The sequence below is a fragment of the Aotus nancymaae genome, unplaced genomic scaffold, assembly GCF_030222135.1.
Source record: "Aotus nancymaae isolate 86718 unplaced genomic scaffold, 86718_ANA_hifiasm-v0.15.2.pri h1tg000067l, whole genome shotgun sequence".
In the NCBI taxonomy this organism is placed as follows: Eukaryota; Metazoa; Chordata; class Mammalia; order Primates; family Aotidae; genus Aotus; species Aotus nancymaae.
In genome coordinates this window covers 22,537,042-22,558,565 of record NW_026988482.1, presented here as the reverse complement: position 1 = coordinate 22,558,565, position 21,524 = coordinate 22,537,042, and the positions used below count along the sequence as shown (strand labels likewise).

The 21,524-nt window shown below is 38.6% G+C and overlaps 1 protein-coding gene across 2 annotated transcripts in view; it reads left to right on the top strand.

The window, feature by feature from the left end:
• SMARCC1 (SWI/SNF related, matrix associated, actin dependent regulator of chromatin subfamily c member 1) overlaps positions 1 to 21,524 on the top strand; it is a 202,799-nt gene that overhangs the window by 111,806 nt on the left and 69,469 nt on the right. For both annotated transcript variants that reach the window (XM_012473838.3, XM_064367033.1), the window contains 3 exons: positions 4,693 to 4,752; positions 12,897 to 13,155; positions 13,877 to 14,038. In XM_012473838.3, the coding sequence (XP_012329261.1) occupies positions 4,693 to 4,752; positions 12,897 to 13,155; positions 13,877 to 14,038 (481 nt within the window). The remainder of the gene's footprint in view (positions 1 to 4,692; positions 4,753 to 12,896; positions 13,156 to 13,876; positions 14,039 to 21,524) is intronic.

The following is a 21,524-nucleotide window of genomic DNA, read 5'->3' as shown; positions in this document are numbered from 1 at the left end:
AAAATTAGCCGGGTGTGGTGGTGCATGCCTGTAATTCCAGGTATTCAGGAGACTGCTTGGGAGGCAGAGGTTGTGGTGAGCCAAGATGGCACCATTACACTCCAGCCTGGGCACCAAGAGTGAAACTGCAAGTCAAAAAAAAAAAAAAATCCAAAACAAACAGAAATAGAGAAAATTAATTAAATTTGGAGATGGATCTTTGAAAAGATCCAAAATTGATAAATTTTCAAGTTTATTGATTATTTATCAATAATAATCTTCAGCCAGAGTGATCACTAAGAAAAGACAGAAACTACTGATCAGTCTTAAAAGAGTATAGCACTGCTGACTCTAATATGGTGAAACCCTGTCTCTACTAAAATACAAAAAATTAGCTGGGCATGGTGGCGCGTGCCTGTAATCCCAGCTACTCGGGAGGCTGAGGCAGGAGAATTGCCTGAACCCAGGAGGTGGAGGTTGCGGTGAGCCGAGATCGCGCCATTGCACTCCAGCCTGGGAAACGAGCGAAATTCCGTCTCAAAAAAAAAAAAGACAAGAAAGATTTGACATCCAGGTGTGATGACTCACACCTGTAATCCCAGCACTTTGTGAGGCTGAGTTGGGTGGATCACTTGAGCTCAGGAGTTCAAGGCCAACCTGGGTAACATGGCAAAACCCTGTCTCTACAAGAATATCCAAAAGTTAGCCAGGCATGGTGGTGCATGCCTGTAATCCCAGCTACTTGTGGGGACTTAGGCAGGAGGATCACTTTAACCTGGGAGGTCGAGGCTGCAGTACTTCAGCTTGGGTAACAAAATGAGGCCCTGTTTAAAAAAAAAAAAAAAAGATTTGATGAACAACTTGATAGTGATATATTTGACTTTGATGAGATGGACAAATTTCTAAAAAGCAATAAACTATGAAATATGCTGATAAAGGTCCTCTAAGGAAGTTAGAGCCTCATCCCTGGAACCTGTAAGTATTAACTTATTTAGTGAAAAGTTAATGGCTGATGTGTTATGATGCTAAAAATATTTTATTTTAGTTTTTGTTTTTGTTTTAGAGACAGAGTCTTGCTCTGTCACCCAGGCCGGAGCGCAGTGGCGAGATCTTGGCTCACTGCAACCTCTGTCATCTGGATTCAAGAAATTCTCATGCCTCAACCTCCCGAGTAGCTGAGACAACAGGCACACACCACCATGCCTGGCTAATTTTTGTATTTTTAGTAGAAATGGAGATTTGCCAGTTTGGCCAGGCTAGTCTCAAACTCCTTTTCTCAAGTGATCTGTCTGCTTCAACCTCCCAAAGTGCTGTGATTAACATGCATGAGCCACCACGCCCAGCCTAAGCTAAAAATCTTAAAGATGAGGGGATGATCCTGTATTATCCCTGCATGCCTTGAATGTCATAACTACTGTCCTTGTAAGAGAGGGGAAGAGAGTAATTTGACAGAAAAGGACAAGGGAATGTGACTTTGGGGTCAGAGATTGGATTGAGGTGACTACAAGCCAAGGAATTATATAGCAGCCACAAAAGGGTGTTTTTGTTAATATGAAATTCAGATCCGAGAAAAACTAACTTATGCAAGTCAGACTAGTATATACTTTTGTGGATGGCTATCAAAGGAAAGAGCCTTTGGGTTTTTATTTAAGTATTGTTACATTGTTGTATAAGCAAAATTGTATCAAGTTGTATCCTAGTTTGTGTATTTTGTATATGTATCAGGCCTCCAGAAATACAAAAGAATTTTTTTTTTTTGAGACAACTTTCGTTCTTTCATCCAGGCTGGAGTGAAGGGGGACAATTTGGCTTACTGCAACCTCCACCTCCACGGTTGAAGAGATTTTCCTGTCTCAGCCTTCTAAATAGCTGGGATTATAGTGGTGCACCACCACGCCTGGCTCATTTTTGTATTTTTAGTAGAGATAGGGTTTCTCCGAGTTGACTAGGCTGGTCTCAAACTCCTGATCTCAGGTTATCCACCCCCCTTGACCTCCCAAAGTGTTTGGATTACGGGCGTGAGCCATTGCGCTGGGCCTTTTTGTTTTGTTTTGGTTGTTTCTTTTGTTTCTATGCTTATCATTCAAGTGTTTCTTTCAGTTTTTTTTTTTTTTTTTTAAGAGAGTACATCTCACTGTGTTGCCCTGGTTGATCTTGAACTCCTGAGCTCCAGTGATCAATCTGCCTCGACCTTCCAGAGTGCTAAGATTACAGGCATGAGCCACCATGCCCAGCCTAATACAATAGAAATCATATGGAAACTTTAGCAATCATTTTGTGGGTTCTGATAAGGCTTATGCATGCTCTTTGTAAAGCCAGTTGTTATCAGGAGAGGAAAAAGGCTGGGCATGGTGGCCCATGCCTGTAATCCTAGCATTTTGGGAGGCCAAGATGGGCGGATCACCTGAGGTCAGGAGTTCAAGACCATCCTGGCCACCATGCTGAAACCCCATCTCTGCTAAAAAAAAAAAAAAATACAAAAACTAGCCAGGTGTGGTGGCAGGCGCCTGTAATTCCAGCTACTCAGGAGGCTGAAGCTTGAGAATTGCTTGAACCCAGGATACAGAGGTTGCAGTGAGCCGAGATGATGCCACTGCACTCTAGCCTATGCAGCAAGAGCGAATCTATGTCAAAAAAAAAAAAGAAGAAGAAGAAGAAGAAAGACTGACTTAAGTCTATGGGGCAGATAATATTCTTTCTACTCATTGTGGCTGAGGAATGGAGAAATGGTTGTCGAGGACCTACTCTATAAATTAACGTCAGTGTCTGGTTGTAGCGATCTTCTTTATATTTGCTCAGGTTTGGTTTCTTCAGAATTTAAATTAAATGTTAATGAATTTTGTTCTTGGGACTCCAAATCTGATTGGTGATCACCTCTGATTTTGGTTTTTTAAAAGAATCTTTGGTTATCTTAAAGTAATCCTTGAGGAATGAGCAATACATTCTGAGTGGGTCGAGTGTGGTGGCGCACGCCTATAATCCCAGCACTTTGGGAGGGCAGGGCGGGTGGATCAGGAGGTCAAGAGATCCAGACCATCCTGGTCAACAAGGTGAAACCCCATCTCTACTAAAAAATACAAAAAAAATTAGCTGGGCATGATGGCGCACGCCTGTAGTCTCAGCTACTCGGGAGGGGCTGAGGCAGGAGAATTGCTTGAACCCAGGAGGCGGAGGTTGCAGTGAGCCGAGATCGTGCCATTACACTCCAGCCTGGGTAACAAGAGCGAAACTCCGTCTCAAAAAGAAAAAAAAAAAACATTCTGAGTTACACATGCAGGCATCTTTTCTTTCTCACAAAGCCATACTGTAGGAGTTTAGTTCTTAATTCTGCAGTGCGTAGGTCAACTGTTTTTATTCTCTAGTTAAAAGACTACTTATTTTTGATGCATTATTTGTTTTTTGTTTTTGCAAGTAAACAGATATTTCAGAATGCTATTAATTGAATGCCCCAGAGATGTATCAAATCAGGGTTTAATTTTGTTGTTGTTTTGTTTTAATTTTTTCTTTTTTCTTTCATACAGAATCTGATTTTTTCATGTAGCACTAATGCACTGAGAGTTTTAATTATCTAAATAGAGAAACTTTATCAATAATATATAGAAAAATTATGGATTGTAGAAATCTTCATTTATTAAATTGTAATCTCTCAAAATAGAGTTTTGAGAAAGGGAAATATGTTAGAACGTATATTTTCAATTAGTAATGTTTCTAGCTGCATGATAATATCAGCTATACTACCAATCAGCTCCCCTGAAGATGAGTGAATGCAGCACGGTCGGCAGATCAAGAAGTGTGAATTAATCGATAAATTGTACTTTTTACACAAGCCAGTCTGACTTCTCTTACACTCACATGGTGACATGAATCATAAACTATAAGGGACTCACGGGAAAAGGTGATTTTGAGTTTAGAGAATCACTTGGAGATTGTTTTATAATTGAGAGATGTTTTATAATCAGATAATACGGACGTATTGCAGTTGGAATCAAGAACCTGTCAATGTTTTATGTCTTTAGTACCTCGGATTCTTGAATTTTGGGAGAAATGCTATGTTCAGGTACTCTGTTCGAATACTCTCTACCAAGATTTGTATTATGTTTGTGATATTACAGCTGGTTTATGGTATGCAATAAAATAATACGCCTTTTTAGCTTGCAAAAGATACTGTTAAGTCTCAAAATAATAGAAATAACATATCCACATAGTTATGGGTCCTTGCTTGACAGCAGGAAGTCTTTTTTGTGTTTTGTGTTTTTTTGAGACGAAGTCTCGCTCTCTTGCCCAGGCTGGAGTGCAATGGTGCCATCTTGGCTCACTGCAACCTCTGCCTCCTGGGTTCAAACGATTCTCCTGCCTCAGCTTCCCAAGTAGCTGGGACTACAGGCATGAGCCACCACACCTGGCTAATTTTTATATTTTTCGTAGAAACGGGATTTCTTCATGTTGGCCAGGCTGGGGACCTCAAGTGATCCACGTCTGGATCTTTCAAAGTGCTGAGATTACAGGCATGGCCTACCATGCCCAGTCAGTCTTTGAAATAAGCCAGGATTTCTTTTAGAAATTTAGGCTTCTTAAGTGTTTAGTTTCTGTAAGTCAGAGACTCCTATTGATGATTTGCAAAAAAACAGTCTCCTGAGCTTGGAAAGGAATTCTGCTGAGTTCTATATTCAGCATTTAAAAATGAGCAAATAATTTCTGATTTTGTTTCCTTAGAGTAAGGGTGCCAGTGCTGGAAGAGAATGGACTGAACAGGAGACCCTTCTACTTTTGGAGGTAAGCAGATTAATGGCAGAGCCCTGTTATCTCCATGTGGGATGTGTGCTAAGATTCTGTGACTAGCATTTTATTTTGTTTTGTTTTATTTGGAGGCAGGGCCTCACTCTGTCACCCAGGCTGGAGTAAAGTGGCCTTATCACGGCTCAGTGCAGCCTCTACCTCCCATCCTCAGGCCATCTTCCCACCTTCAGTCCCGAATAGTTGGGACTACAGGCATGTGCCACCATGCCTGGCTAATTTTTGTATTTTTTTGTAGCAATAGGGTTTCACCATGTTGTCCAGGCCTGTCTCATACCCCTGGGCTCAAGCAGTCCTTCCATCTTTGCCTCCCAAAGTTCTAGAACTACAGGCATGAACAACTGTGCCTGGCCTGTGACTAGCATTTTAAATTCACCTATGGTATTCTGTTTAAAAAGGTGTCTACTGGAGTTGAAAACTCAGTCACACTTGTGTTTTCCTTTAGACAGCCATCATTCTTTGATAATTGTTAGTTAAATCCTTTTTTGTGTCTCCCATTTGATATTATGGAATTTTAAAAACATGTAGTTAGGTTTTTAGATTATTAAATTGATAATTTTTATAGATTCATTGAGGATGTTTAAGTGAAGCTGACTGATTTTGTGTGTGTGACAATTAGGAATAAAGTGACTACTAAGACAATTGGTGTCATTGCCTGGATTTGTCCTAAGATGTCGACACTCCTTTTGCATCATGAATGCAAATGTCAGCATAATGAAAAAGGCAGTGATGTCTTAGTATTATCAAGGAAATTGTTTGACATCACAGTTCTCCTAAAAGAGCCTGGTGCGCTTTGGGTTCCCAGACCACAGAGTGGGCTTGGTGATGTTTTGGTTGCTGTACTGCTTTGATTTGGTTTTTCAGGTTGTTCCAATAGTTCTAATTACTGTAGACGTATCGGTGGTGCATCAGACTATTTCCATTCCTTTTTTATATTTCTCTTTTACTTTTTCTTGTTCTCTGTTTTCTGCTTCTTCCCCCAATCCCATCTTTCTCTGTTGTGATCACAATCAAAACAAATCCTTGTTGTGTGTGTGTTTTGCGTCTTTTAATATATTCCCATATGGCTATTCAATATCAGTGATATGCAGAGAGCTTTGCTCATTCACTTTTTACTTAATTTGTTTAAATATCTTTCCTATGGTGCTGACTGACTCACTTTTACTTTCAGGACTATTTTGTATAACCATATCTGCTAGATTTTAATATTAATTTAAATGAATAGTGTTTTCAGTATTTGTGGGTGACTATAACATGCTTTTGTATTGCTATTTTGAAATCTTTGAGCTCTGGAGAGAAACTAAGTTGTGTAATAATGATTGGAACAGCAATTTTTCTTTTTCTTGTTGCACATTGATGCTCAAACTTTTCTCCTTTTTCACATTTTTAAGATTAGTGGATGGTAAATAACAGTGAGGTAAGAATGACCAAGCTGCTATTTACACTAAAGATATCCAAGAAAACCACAGTATTACACAATAGTGCATTTTCTTTCCTGCAGGTGGAATCTGTGGAGTGTTTGATTTTTCTTTTAAACTTGCAATTCAGTAAGCAGGAATTGTTTACAATTACACAAAGAGAAATAAAAGACTTCTCCACATCAATGTTTTCCACTAACATCTTCCATTTATGTAGTTTATTTAGAGATACTTAATAGCTTAAGAATACAGAGTCAGCCAGGCATGGTGGTTCACGCCTGTAATCTCAGCACTTTGGGAGGCTGAGGTGGGCAGATCACAAGGTAAAGAGATTGAGACCATCCTGGCCAACACGGTGAAACCCGGTCTCTACTAAAAATACAAAAATCAGCTTGATGTGGTGGCATGCATCTGTAGTCCCAGCTACTTGGGAGGCTGAGGCAGGAGAATCGCTTGAACCCAGGAGGTGGCAGTTGCAGTGAGCTGAGATCGCACCACTGCACTCCAGCCTGGTGACAGAGTGATACTCCGTCTCCAAAAATAAATAAATAAATAAATAAATGAAGTCAGATGAGTATTTTAAAATGGATTTATAATAAAAGTCACTTTCTTTCTAATAAATTGATAAATCTGCTAGATTCATTGGGGTTTGCTGTTTTAAAAAGAGCATCGTACCTTTTTTTTTTTCTTTTTTTGTGACAGGGTTTTACTCCCTTCATTCATACTATGTGCTGTGGCACGGTCTTGGCCCACTGCAGCCTTAGTTTCTCCAACTCAGGCAATCCTCCCAGCTCTGCCTTTCAAGTGCACCACCATGCCCAGCTAGTTTTTTTAATATTTTTAAATAGAGATGGGGTTTCATCTGCTCATGTTGCTCAGGCTGACATACTATTTATTAAACAAATACAGCACACAGACACATTCCAAATATTTCTCATATTCTTGAGACCACCCCCTTTGATTTTTAAAACACTTTGTTTCATAAAGTCTTTTATCAAAGCACAGTTTTTGGGTAAATGCTGAAGGTTAATATCTGGTCATGTTCATCTCCTTGTTATCATATTGCAAATATTGTAGGCAACACTTCAATTTTGGAAATAGCCAAAGTAGAATGTATACAATAGATGAAGGAATGCAGTTTGGAAAAGAAAGATCTTTAATTGGTGGAAATGAAGGATAATGTAATGTAAGGTTTTATATTAACTTTTTAAAAAGAAATTACTGTGTGAGATCAAGATTATGATGGCTTGTTTCAATAAGACTTCAGTGGTAAAAAGGTGTGGGGAATTTCTACTTGAAAATGTGACATCAGAATGAGTAGGCATATAAAGTATAATTAAAGTTTGAGGTGAAAACAAATCAAAACAGCACAACAACAAAAAAGAATAAGTAGCTACAAAAGGCCATAACAGTCTTTATGGAAGTTTGAAATTCTCTTGATAGAATCAGGGCACCAGAATAAAAGAGAGGTAATGGAGCCACTCTATTCCACAGTGATTGAGGTGATTAACATTTTTTTAAAATTAAATGCATATCTATATGTATGCACATAATTATTTATTTAATATAGAAACAAGGTTTTGCTGTGATCGCCAGGCTGGTCTTGTACTCCTGGTCTTTAGTGATCTTCCTGCCTCAGCCTTGCAGAGTGCTTGGATTACAGACATGAGCCACTCTGCTCAATCTACAATTTTTTTCTTTCTTTTTTTTTGAGACAGAGTCTTGCTGTGTCGCCAGGCTGGAGTGCAGTGGCGTGAGCAGATTTATCAATTTATTAGAAAGAAAGTGACTTTTATTATAAATCCATTTTAAAATACTCATCTGACACCATATTATTTATTTATTTATTTATTTTTGGAGATGGAGTCTCACTCTGTTGCCAGGCTGGAGTGCAGTGGTGCAATCTCGGCTCACTGCAACCGCCGCCTCCCAGGTTCAAGTGATTATCCTGCCTCAGCCTCTCGAATAGCTAGGAGTACAGGTGTGCACCACCATCCCTGGCTAATTTTTGTATTTTTAGTAGAGATGGGGTTTCACCATGTTGACCAGTTTGATCTAAATCTCTTGACCTCGTGATCTGCCTGCCTTGGCATCCCAAAGTGCTGGGATTACAGGCATGAGCCACCATGCTCGGCCTTCACAATTTCTTTTAAGTCCGCAACTGATTGCAGTATTCTCCCTGGTCATTTATAATTATTCCTGGGCTTGGAAGTGACAAGACTTGAATTTGGGAGCTCACTGATTCTCCCTTGTTAACTCCAGTGTTTGTCATGTGTGCTTTGCTTTCTCATGCTATTTATTTTCCCTGAGACAATTAATAGACATAAAAGGCTATACCTGCAAATAAAACTTGTAAGTAACATTTATATATCACTATAAGAATTTCTCTCATTTTTTATGCCAGCTAAATTATAGGAAATATAGCATTAGAAGATATTCAGTAAGCAGCATGAAAGATTTCCTCACAGTGTGCATGCACTTTACATACTTTTTCTTGATAAGAAACCCAGGAAATACTTCATTCTATGTACTTTCGAACTATACTTAGATGAGTAGTAAATCTTCCATTGAAAACCTTCTCTTAAGGTCAGAGACGTCCAATCTTTTGGCTTCCCTGGGCCACATTGGAAGAATTGTCTTCGGCCACATATACAATACACTAACACCAACAACAGCTGATGAGCTTTTAAAAAACATGCTGTCCCAAATTTCACAGTTTTAAGAAAGTTTATGAATTTCTATGGGCCACATTCAATGCTGTACTGGGCCACATTCAACACTGTCCTGGGCCACATTCAACACCGTCCTGGGCCACATTCAACACCATCCTGGGCCACATGCGGGCTGTGGGCTGCAGGCTGCGGGTTGGACGAGCTTGCTTTAGGAAAAGCTTTTTTGTCCTTGTTGTTGTTAAATAAAAAATACCAGTCTGCGTTTTTTTATTTTTATTTATTTTTTTTAATATTTATTTTTTATTTTTATGTTTGAGAGCCATAGCAAAGTCGGATTCCTTTGTTGGTTTAGTTCAGTTTCCTGTGGTTTGAGTTCAGTAAACTTTATTAGGTATTGTGTTTCAGACACTATGACAGACACTGCAGGTTGAGATCTGTAGGACACAATCTGTACCTTTAAGGAATTCATGGAGAGAGATCCAGAATGGCTGATCACTAGCAACTCGGGATTGTAGCTCCCAGTGAAAACACAGAGAACGAGATGACGCCACATTTTCAGATGAATTTTTGTTGCTCACGGACCAGGAGATTCCCAGTGGAGGAGCCTCACAGGTCGCCAGTGCAACTCTTGTGGCCAGCGCGGCGGTTCTTGGTGCAGAGTAAGCGGGACTGGGTCCCCTTTTGGCTGACGTTTGGAGCTCCGGGAAGGCAGAGTCACCTATTCAGCTGATTGAAGGACAGACTCAAGAAGGGAGCTAGACCGGAGATTCCCGGGCAGAAAAGCACCATCAATCTTAACACCGCTGTTTTGGCCGGCGCAGTGGGTTGCTCAGATTTCAGTGCTGGGAATCAACAAGTTGGATGTCCACTCAGAGACCTAATTAGAAAGTCGGTAATTACAAAGACGACAGATGGATAAATTTATAATGAAGGGAAGAAACCAGCCTAAAAAGGCAGAGAATACCCAAAATCAGAACGCCTCTCCCTCCACAGGGGATCACAGTTCCTCATCAGCAACAGAACAAGGCCTGCTGGAGAACGAGTATGTTCCATTAACAGAAGTAGGCTTCAGAAGGTGGATGATAAGAAACTTCAGTGAGTTAAAAGAACTTATTTTAACCCAATGCAAAGAAACTAAGAACTTTGAAAAAAGGTTTGACGAAATGCTAACGAGAATAGACAATTTAGAGAGGAATAACATAATGACATATAATAAAATAGTTGTAGGCAGGAGTGTTTTGTGTAAAATGTATTTCACTCTAGCAGCATGGAGAAGGATGAAATTAAGGATTGAAAGGTAATTACAAGAATCCATTTATGAGGCCAAGATGGAAGGATCACTTGAGGCCAGGAGTTGCACAGCAGCCTGGGCAACATAGGAAGACCTTGTCTCTTAAAAAAGAAAAAAAAATTAACCTGGCTTATGGCAGGAAGAATGAAGGTGTTTTGTAGTATTATAAGATACTTACTAAAAACTTTAATTGAATCATCCTCCTCCTGGCCAGTGCATCACCATATTATTCTCTTTTCAAAATATTTCTTTAATTTCCCTCTCTTATTAACACTACTCTCAGTTCCCAGGCTCAAACATTTACTGATTCTCAGCTCTATGCTGATTCTTGCTTGTATTTTGCATTTCAGAGGGTTCCCCAACTACACCTGTATTCTGGAAAAAACTTTCTGAACTTTATTATTCCTTGGCTGAAGGAACATGAAAAAATATTTTAAAAGTAAAACTTGACTGGAAAAGAGCATGATAGAACATACCTAGAAAGTTCCTATTTGTAGTTAGAAACATAATACAGCCCCACTAGATATATTTCTGCTTTTGTGGACCCTAGTGAGACAGATTTTTTTTTTCTATTTTCTTACAATCTGGGTCTTTCAAAAAGTAATTCCTTCTCAAACTACCTAAGGTTTCTGAATATCCAGAGGTCACTGAATATCCAGAGGAAACCCAGAATTAGCCTAGTTTTTCAAGGGATTTAATGAGTCAGTCCATTTGCTGGCTTGGGTTTTGAGAAGTCCTCTACCATTCTAGCAAAAATGAAAGCCTGAGAAGCAGTTGAAACCCAGAGTTAAGAATTAATTGATGGCCAGGTACACTGTTTGACACCTGTAATCTCAGCATTTTAGGAGGCTGAGGTGGGAGGATTGCTTGAGCTCAGGATTCTGTGACCATCCTGGGTAATATTGTGAGACCCTGTCTCTAAAAATTAAAAACAAAACAAAAAAAACCTTTGAAGAAAAATAACCGAAAAGTAAACAGAGACAACTATTGTTATAGAAAACTCATCTCACGGCGTAGATGAGCAAATTAGGCTCTAGCCCAAGGCTTTTCCGTTGGAGCATTCAATATCGACATTTAGGCCAGATTTTTTTGTTGTTAGGGTGGAGGATTCATGCATGTTTCACAGCATACATAGCCTCTCCTTGCTAGACACCAGCAGCACTTCCCCAGTTGGGTCAACCAAAAATATCCGCAGACATTGCCATGTCCTCAAGGGGGCAAAAATTACCCTTCATTGAGAACCATGGCCCTGGAGAATGGTGTGAGAGTAGCAACTTCAGCATGTCACTAAGTAAATTCTTTTTATCCAATAAATTCCTCAACTCTCTTAGTGCACCACGTGTTGTGGTTTTCTTTCTACCGTTCTATCGGTTTTTCCCTTGTAGACTCATTTTACTCTTTTTGTTTGTTTGTTTGTTTGTTTGTTTCAGGATTTTCTCTGAAAACAAATTATAAAACTAGAAATGTATATACTTTATACATTTTAGAATCAGTTTATCAATTTCTACTAAAAAGAAGCCTACTTGGAGTTTGACTGAGATTGTATTGAATCTGCTGCAGTTCAACTTGGAAAAGAATTGACATCTTAATATTGAGACTTGTAGTGAATGAACACAATATATCTTTCTTTATTTTATTTAGGTCTTTGAGTTCTCTCATGTTTTACTCATGTTGCTCATATACATACTTTATTATGTTTATTCCTAAATATTTCATTATGCTGTTTAAGACAGGGTCTTGCTCTGTTTGTCAGGCTGGCCTTTAACTCCTTGGTTCAAGAGATCCTCTCACCTCAGCTCCCTGAGTAGCTGGAACTATAGATGTGTGCCACCACACCCAGCTTTTAGGTTATTTTAAATACTTTTTTCTTCCTGTTTAAAATTGTTCATTGTTATTATGTATGGAAATATAATTGAGTTTTTCTGTTGTCCTTCTATCCTGTGACTTTGCTCAGCTATTTAGTTTTAGTACTTTTTTTTATAGCTTCCTTAGAATTTTCTGTATAAAGTCATGTCTGTATTTTAAAAAGTTTTACTTCTTTCCTTCTTTCTTTCCCTTTCTTTCTTCTTTTTTTTCTCTCTTCTTTCTGTCTCTTCTCTCTGTCTCTTTCTGTTTCTCTCTCTCCTTCTTCCTCCCTCCCTCCCTCCCTCCCCTCCCCTGCCTTCCCTTCCCCTCTCCTCCCCTTCCCTCCCCTCCCCTCCCACTCCCCCTCTTTTTTCTCCCCCTCCCCCCTCTTTCTGTCTTTTTTCTTTTTGTCTTTCTTTTCGCTTTTATTGCCCAGGCTGGAGTGCAGTGGCATGATCTCAGTTCACTGCAACCTCTGCCTCCCAGGTTCAAGAGATTATTGTGCCTCAACCTCCCAAGTAGCTGGGATTACAGGCGTGCACCAGTGTGTTGGCTAATTTTTGTATTTTTAGTAGAGATGGGGTTTCATCATGTCCTTGGCCATGTTGTTGAACTCCTGACCTCGGGTGATCCACCCACTTCAACTTCCCAAAGTGCTGGAATTATAGGTTTGAGCCACTGCACCTGGCCTACTTATTTCTTTCTAGTATGCATGCCTTTTATTTATTGTTTCTCGCCCGATTGAAAACCTGATATAAGGAAAACCATCAAATCTATTTCCTTGTGTATAATATATTGCATTAATTTTTTTTTTGAAACAGCTATATAAAAAACTTGTAATATTACACATTACTTTCTTGTTACCTGACATGAAAGCTTCTGGTTTTTCTATTTTAGGCCCTGGAGATGTACAAGGATGATTGGAATAAAGTTTCAGAACATGTTGGAAGTCGTACTCAGGATGAATGTATCCTCCACTTTTTGAGACTTCCCATTGAGGACCCATACCTTGAGAATTCAGATGCTTCCCTTGGGCCTTTGGCCTACCAGCCTGTCCCCTTTAGTCAGTCAGGAAATCCAGTCATGAGTACTGTTGCTTTTTTGGCATCCGTGGTGGACCCTCGCGTGGCATCTGCTGCAGCAAAAGCGGCTTTGGGTATGGACTTCCCTAAACCATCTCCTCAGCAGAAAAACTGAATTTAAATATTACCAGCTGTTACATTCATTTTTTTTTAAATATAAATAACAAAAATCAGATATTACCCATGAAAAGTACCATATTACCATGTTCTTTATAAAAGTATTTGGAAATAATGCACCTTAAAATTAAGAACCTTAGGAATTGGAGGGACAGAGGTTTTTTTTTTTTAACTCCAACACTATGTAGAGGGTACCATAAAGAAGTTTTTTATTGTCTATTTTGTGATTAATTTAGAATTTAATATAACTAGCAAAGGGACGTCATTTAATATTTATGGATGACATGTTAATTATAACTGGAACTTTCTCACATCATAGAACTCTTTCTTGGTTTTATAGATGTTTAGTTCTTGTTTTTATTTCTTTGATTTATTAATCGAGTAAGCAAAGTTAAATATGGACAGCAATTTTCCTTATTGTTGGTATAAGTTGAAAGATATCTTTTATTTCAAGGCACTGTGATGTGTGGGAAAAAATCTAGAGTCATAGAATTTTATTATTGTCTATTTTTATCTCATTTAGTCCTCTCATTTCGCTGGTATAGAGGGACTGAGAGCCTGGAGAGGTTGCTACACCTAAGACAATGATATTGTTTTGGGTTTTCTTGTGGTGGTTTTACATTGAAGCAAATTTTTCTGCAAAATTAGATTGGTGTTCCATTTTTATTCTTGAACCAGAGGAATTTTCTCGGGTCCGGGAGGAGGTACCACTGGAATTGGTTGAAGCTCATGTCAAGAAAGTACAAGAAGCAGCACGAGCCTCTGGGAAAGTGGATCCCACCTACGGCCTGGAGAGCAGCTGCATTGCAGGCACAGGGCCCGATGAGCCAGAGAAGCTTGGTGAGTCACTGCTGCTTTCCAGGACAGGGTTAATTTATGTTTGTATTCCTGTCAGCTTACTCAAATAATTGGGTTTACTTGCACTTAAAAGTGAGTACAGTGATCAGTATAAGCTTGTCTTTTAAGATTATTACATGGCTTTTTTTTTCTCATTTGTTTCTTTTAGTAGCTAGAACTAATAATTTGTCTTATAACTGTTAATGGTATTGCAGTTGTGAATTATCTGCTTGCTGTTTATAGATCTAGGTTTTGAATAGACATACAAGAATACTGAAAGATGCATGGAACTGTAGGTGAGAAAAAGGAATACTGAAAGGACTCATGATCGTGTTAATATGTTGCTGAGTGAATTTAAATTTGTTTCGGGTTTTTTTTTTTTTTCAGCTGAGGAAAAATTCCTGTAATATAAAGTTCATCATCTTAGCTGCTTAAAAGTATATAATCTAGTAGCTTCTAGTATATTTACAATGCTGTGTGTCTATTACCACTATCTAATTCCAGAACATTTTCATCACCCCAAAAGGAAATCATATACTTCTTAAGCAGTCACTCCCTATCTCTTTTGCTCTTCATTGGTAGTCACTAACAATCTGCTTTCTGTCTCTGGGTTTGCCTATTCTGGACATTTAATATAAATAGAAACATGTAATATGTATTCTTTTGTGTCTGCTTCTTTGACTTAGCATATGTTTTCCAGGTTTATCCATGTTGTAGCATGCATCAGTACCTCAGTCTTGTCAGTGATGAATCTTTCTTTGGGTGGATATACCCAATTATATTTATCTGTCAGTTTATGGACATTTTTATTGTTTCCACTTTTACACTACTATGAAAAATGTTGCTGTGAATGCTTGTGAACAAGCTTTTTTGTGAACAGAGGGATTTTCACTTCTTTTGGTTGGGTATATATACCTAGGAGTTGAATTGCTTAGTTACATGGTAATTCTGTTTACCTTTTTGAGAAGCTGCCACCCTGTTTTTCATAGTGGCTGTACCAATTTAGGTTCCTACCCATAATGTATGATGTTTCCAAGTTCTTCACATTCCTGTCAATACTTGTTTTCTATTTTTACCTTAATAGCCAATCTAGTAGTTTGATGTTGGGGTTTTTATTTGCATTGATGACTAATGATCTTGAATATCATGTGTATATTGGCCATTTGTGTATCTTCCTTTGGAAATACCTACTCAGATTCTTGCCCTCCACCCCCTTTTTCTTCTTAGTAGACTTTATGTTTTAGAGTAGTTTTAGGTTCATAGGAAAATTTTGTAGACATTACAGAGCTTCTGTATACCACCTGAAAACCTCCCACATGCAGTTTCCCCCACTGTCAATATATCCAACACCAGAGAGGTACATTTCTTATAGTTGATAAACCTACTCCAACACACCATCATCAACCACAGTCCAAAGTTTTAGTTTATTCTGTAATTGCTTCTCACATGTTCAACCACCTTCCGTTTTTGTTTATTGGATTTATTTTGTTTTTATTTTAGTAAATTCAACTTGGCCTTTGTAAATAATCAATTTAACATGCTATCAGATTTGGTTTGCTAGTATTTTGTTGAAGATTTTTGCGTCTGTATTCATCAGGGATATTGTTTGTAGTTTTTTTTTCTGTGATACGTTTGTCTGGTTTTGGTGTTACAGTAATACCAACCTCAAAGAATTAGTTAGGATTTGTTCTGTTTCTTTAGAAGTTTGAGAAGCACTGAAGTTAATTCTTCTTTAAGTGTTTGGTAATATTCACCTGTGGAGCCCTAGAGTTCTGGGCTTTTCTTACTTTCTTGATTACTGATTTTGTCTCTTAACTTGTTATAATTCTACCCAAATTTAAGCATTTCTTAATGAGTCAGTTTTGGTAGTTTGTGTCTGTACAGGAATTTGCTCATTTCATGTAGATTATCTAATTTGTTGGCAAAAAAATTTCTAACAACAAAAAGAGGAAACAGCTGAAATGTCCATCATCTGATGTGTGATAAGCAAAATGTGGTATATCCATACAATGGAATATTACTTGGCAATAAAAAGGAATGAAATATTGACATACGCCATATCATGGATGAAATTTGAAACATTTGCTAAGTGAAAAGCTAGTGAAAATAGCCAGTATATTATATGATTGCATTTATAAGCAATGTCCTGAAGAGGCAAATCTATGGACAGTTGGATATCAGTGAGGTCTTCTCAAACCTAAAATCTTACCATTTTTATGAGTTTGCATAGGGCCTACTCCTGTTCTCTCTACTTTGTTTGAATTAAGTGCCAATCTAGCCATCTCATTTTGCTGATATGGAAACTTTTTCAGATTAATGAAGCCTCTTATCCCTGCTGCTGTCATTTGGATATGGTTTTTTTGTCCTTACCAAACTTATGTTGAACTTTGATCCCCAATGCGAAGTTGTTGAGACGTGTTTGAGTTGTGGAGGCAGGTCCTTCGTGAATGGCTTGGTGCTATTCTTGTAATAGTGAATGGGTTTTCACTCTCACTCTTGGGGGATTGGATTTGTTCTCCCAGTGATGGATTCATTCCCCTCAGAGTGGGTTGTTATAATTTCTGGACCCTCCTCAGGTTTCTCTTCTTTATACCTGTGCTTCTCCTTTGACTTTCTCTGCCATGTTGTGACACAGAACAAAATCTTTTGCTAGGAATCACGGCCATGCCCTTGAACTTCTCAGTTAGCAGAACTGTGAGCTAAATAAACCCTTTTTCTTTATAAGCTACCTAGTTTCAGATATCCTTTTTTTTTTTTTTTCTGACCAGAGATTCGGTTCACAGCCAAATCAGATATGCTTTTATAATAGCACAAAATAGACTAAGATCCCAGCCCTCTATGCAAGTTATTGTTCTAACTGTTCTTAACATTGATTACATCTAGAGTACCAACTATTTGATTTAAAAAGCAATTTGAGAGTACCTACAGTAATTCTTAGTTTGAAAATTAACTTATTTTCTTTTTCGTAGATAGAGACTGAAATTAGCAGGCCAAGTCACATCTCTGTTCTTCTTTGTTGATTCTGTACCACCAGACAGTGCCCAGCATAGGCAGGAAAAACCTGGGGCTAATGCAACCTGGATCATAATTTCCTAAATGTTTTTGTTTCTGGTTCATTTATAAGGTCTTCTGGTTCTTTATGGTTATGGAATTGAAAAAAGCATTGGCAAAGTCTTCTTATTTGATTCAGTGAGATTTGCATACTTTGCCAAATGAGGGTTGTGTTTTTACATGTATGTTTTGAAAACACGTTTTGGTAAATGATACCATAGAGCATTAGTGGCTATGAAATAGGTTGCAAATTTTGCCGTTTCTAGTTTAGTGGGATTTGAAACAAGGCTGAAGTATCTAGCAATGTTGGTTCTTGTGGGGCTAGATTCTCCTGATTAGTGAATTTATGGTTTGTGCAGCATGCAGAGCTTGGAGTGCTACAGAAGGCACATGAGAGTATAAGGGCCGAACTTTGAGTGGCATGAACAGTAAAATTCATTCACGGTATCTGGAAGTAGCCTCCCAGTTAACCTTTTTCAAGTGTGTTCTGTACTCACTAATTGCAGCAACAGAATTTGGGTCCTGTTACAGTAAGCATAGGAAAACAGACCATAATATGAATATTTCGAATGAGTTGAGAATAGGTCTTTGTAACTTATCCTGGACTATTATAGATAATATGATTTATATTGGATTCTGACAAACGGAATAAATTGAGAAGCAGCAAATGTTTCTCTTTTTTTTTTTGAGATGGAGTTTTGCTCTTGTTACCCAGGCTGGAGTGCAATGGTGCGATCTCGGCTCACCGCAACCTCCGCCTCCTGGGTTCAGGCAATTCTCCTGCCTCAGCCTCCTGAGTAGCTGGAATTACAGGCACGCACCACCGTGCCCAGCTAATTTTTTTTTGTATTTTTAGTAGAGACGGGGTTTCACCATGTTGACTAGGATGGTCTCGATCTCTTGACCTCGTGATCTACCCGCCTCGGCCTCCCAAAGTACTGGGATTACAGGCTTGAGCCACGGCGCCCGGCAGCAGATGTTTCTCTTTTGGGAATTGGCTCACAAAGATTGTAGTAGAAAGTCAACAGTATATCTCTTATGTTTTGTGTAGCGAAATACTGCCTTATTGTATAGAGCACTGATTTGGAACAGAGTGATACAGGATTTTATGTAACAAGATAATAGTGTACTTGGGTGGTGGGTTCATGGTACTGTTTATTGTGATACTTAGTTTACTGTGTTACACATGTGTATACATAGATATTAACTGTGGTAAAACACTGTAAATTTACTGTGTTACACATGTGTACACTTGGGTATTAACTATGGTAAAATTATACTACAGGGAAAATAAGCTTTCTTGCTTGCTTGCTTTTTTTTTTTTTTAAATAACACAGGGTTTCACCATGTTGGTCAGGCTGGTCTTGAACTCCCAACCTCAGGTGATCCGCCCGCCTTGGCCTCCAAGGTGCTTGGATTACAGGCATGAGCCACCGCGCCCTATCTTTTTTTTTTTTTTTTTTTATAAGGAAAATAAGCTTTCTTATAAAATATAGTACTTATTTTGGGTTCCTGTCATTAACGTATCTAACATTTCATTGTGAATTTAGATTAGAGAAGAAATATATGATGTATTTGGTGAAATGAAAGTAAAGCTGGATGAACACTTAAAACACCTCTTACATTCATATTTGAAGTGATTTTCCATAGCAATTATTTAGGAAACGAGTGTTTGCTTGTGAGAAGGGTCTTCTTCAGTCCATCTTTTAAACTATGGTTATTCACCAAGAACTATTGATTTCTGTACATTTGTATATTTTTTGTTTTTCATTAACTAGACCATTCTAGGCATACAAACAATACTTTGAGTACCCATATTTAGTCCACATCGTATAGGGATTTATTTTTTGATTTTATTTTTTCTTTTTCTTTCTTTTTTTTTTTTTTTTTTTTTTTGCTTTTCAGATTAGGTCAAAACCTAGATCATATTTATTTATTTTTGAGACAGAGTTTCACTCTTGTTACCCAGGCTGGAGTGCAATGGCATAATCTCAGCTCACCACAACCTCCGCCTCCTGGGTTCAAGCAATTCTCCTGCCTCAGCCTCTCGAGTAGCTGGGATTACAGGCGTGCACCACCATGCCCAGCTAATTTTTGTATTTTTAGTAGAGACGGGGTTTCACCATGTTGACCAGGATGGTCTGGATATCTTGACCTTGTGATCCACCCACCTCGGCCTCCCAAAGTGCTGAGATTATAGGCGTGAGCCACTGAACCCGGCCTGGTATAGGAATTTTTGATTGGCTATTTGAGTTTCTTTTCAGGAGAATCCTTTGGCAGAAGTAACTTTTTTTTTTAATTGTAAAAGCAAGGAAACTGAGGCATAGAGAGGTTACATAGGTCTGTATCTGAACCAGAAATTTCACCTAAATCTCTAACTCCAAAGCTCTGCTTCTCTTCACTGTAGCAGGTTACCAGAAGTAAAATATATAGGTATGTCTGTGTGGTTTTCATTGATTGAGCAAGCATCTTTAAAGGCCCAATAGCTCCAAAATACTGTTCTTAGATACTATGGGAAATATAATGCTAAAGAGCCTGGGCCCTCTTGAGAACTTAACACGTGTCTCCTGAAATAGACAAATGCATCAGGCAGAGCAGCTGTGGTTGATTTCCTATATATACCACTGAATGCCAACAAAACCCAAAGAAGGCTGCGTGCTGTGGCTTATGCTTGTAATCCCAACACTTTGGCAGGCAGGAGGATTGCTTGAGGCCAGGATTTTGAGACCAGCCTAGTCAACATAGCAAGACACCATCTCCACGAAAAATAGAAATAAAAAAATTAGCTGGGTATGGTGGTGCAAACCTATATTCCTACCTACTCAGGAGGCCAAGGTGAGAGGACCACTTGAGCCCAAGAATTGTTTGAGGCTATAGTGAGCTGTGATACACACCACTGCACTCCAGCCTGGGTGACTAAGCAAGACCCTGTCTCAAATAAAAACCAAAAACCTTACACCAAAATTCAGTCAGCGTCATTGAATGCATGAGCCTGTGCCAAAGAAGCTTTCTTGGACATAATCACAAAAAATAAAACTGTAAATATATCATATTATCACATCATTTCTTTGTGTTCTAGTTGCTAGGGTACTGGAAAACAAAGTAAACCAAAATTTCTGCCCTTTATATTTTATATTTATAGAGTATAAGATGGACAGCAATCTAATCAAGTAAGTTAAACAGTATGTATAGATTTGATTTAATTTAATTATATATGAAGAGTGTGTTGACTGATGTGCTGTGGTGAAAAGCAAAGCCAGGTTGCAAAGATAAGCGTGAAGTGTGGGAATTACAATTTTCAATGATCAGGGAAAGTCTCATTGAGAAAATGACATTTGAGCAAAGATATAAATAAGGTGAGCAAGAGTGCTGTGTAGACAACCAATGAAAGACTGTTTCTGGCATTGGGAGAAGCCAGTGTAAAGCCCCCTGGGCAGGAGTTACCTGACATACTTAATGAACAGCAAGGAGGCTCATGTACAATTATAACAGCTCAATTGGTGGGAGAGGGGAGGTCATATGAGATGTTAATTTGTGGTCTGTTGCAAAATTTGAATGTTCACTTTATGCGAAGTGGCGCAAGTAAAGCAGTTTGAGCAAAAGAGCATCAGAGTCTGACATATATATTTGAGACAGGATGTCACTCTGTTGCCTAGGTTGGAGTACAGTGGCACGATCTTGGTTCACTGCAACCTCTGCCTCCTGGGCTCTCCCACCTCAGTCTCCCGAATAGCTGGGACCACAGGGGTGCACTACCACACCTTGATTTTTTTTTTTTTTAATAGAGACAGGGTTTGCCATGTTGCCTAGTCTGGTCTCCAACTCCTGGACTCCAGCAGTCTGCCTGCCTTGGCCTCCCAAAGTGCTGGGATTACAGGCATGAGCTACCATTCCTGGCCTGAGTCTGACCTTTAGTTTTTAAAGTATTAACTCTAACTGTTCGATTGAGAATATACCCCATATAGAAGTTGTTAAATCGATTTATTTTTCAGATTACATATATTTGATTATCAAAGAAAATTTTCTTCACTGCATCACTAGGCTTTTATTAAAAAGCTCTATTAAGGATTTTATTAAATTTTTATGTATTTGTTGATTTTTTTAAGAGACAGAGTCTTTCCTTGTCACTCAGGCTTAATACAGTGGCATGATCATGACTCACTACAGCCTTGACCTCCTGGGCTCAAGTGATCCTCCCATTTCTGCTAGTACTACTGGTGTGCACCACCATCCCTGGATAATTCTTTCAGTTATTGTAGAGAGAGGGTCTCACTATGTTGCTTAGACTAGTCTCAAACTCCTGAGCTCAAGCCATCATCACACCTCAGCCTCTCAAAGTGCTGGGATTACAGACATGAGCTACCGCACTCAGTGTAAGGCCACATTTTATGCTTATGTTTTACTAGGATTACAGGTAAATTTTTTTTTACCTATCTGA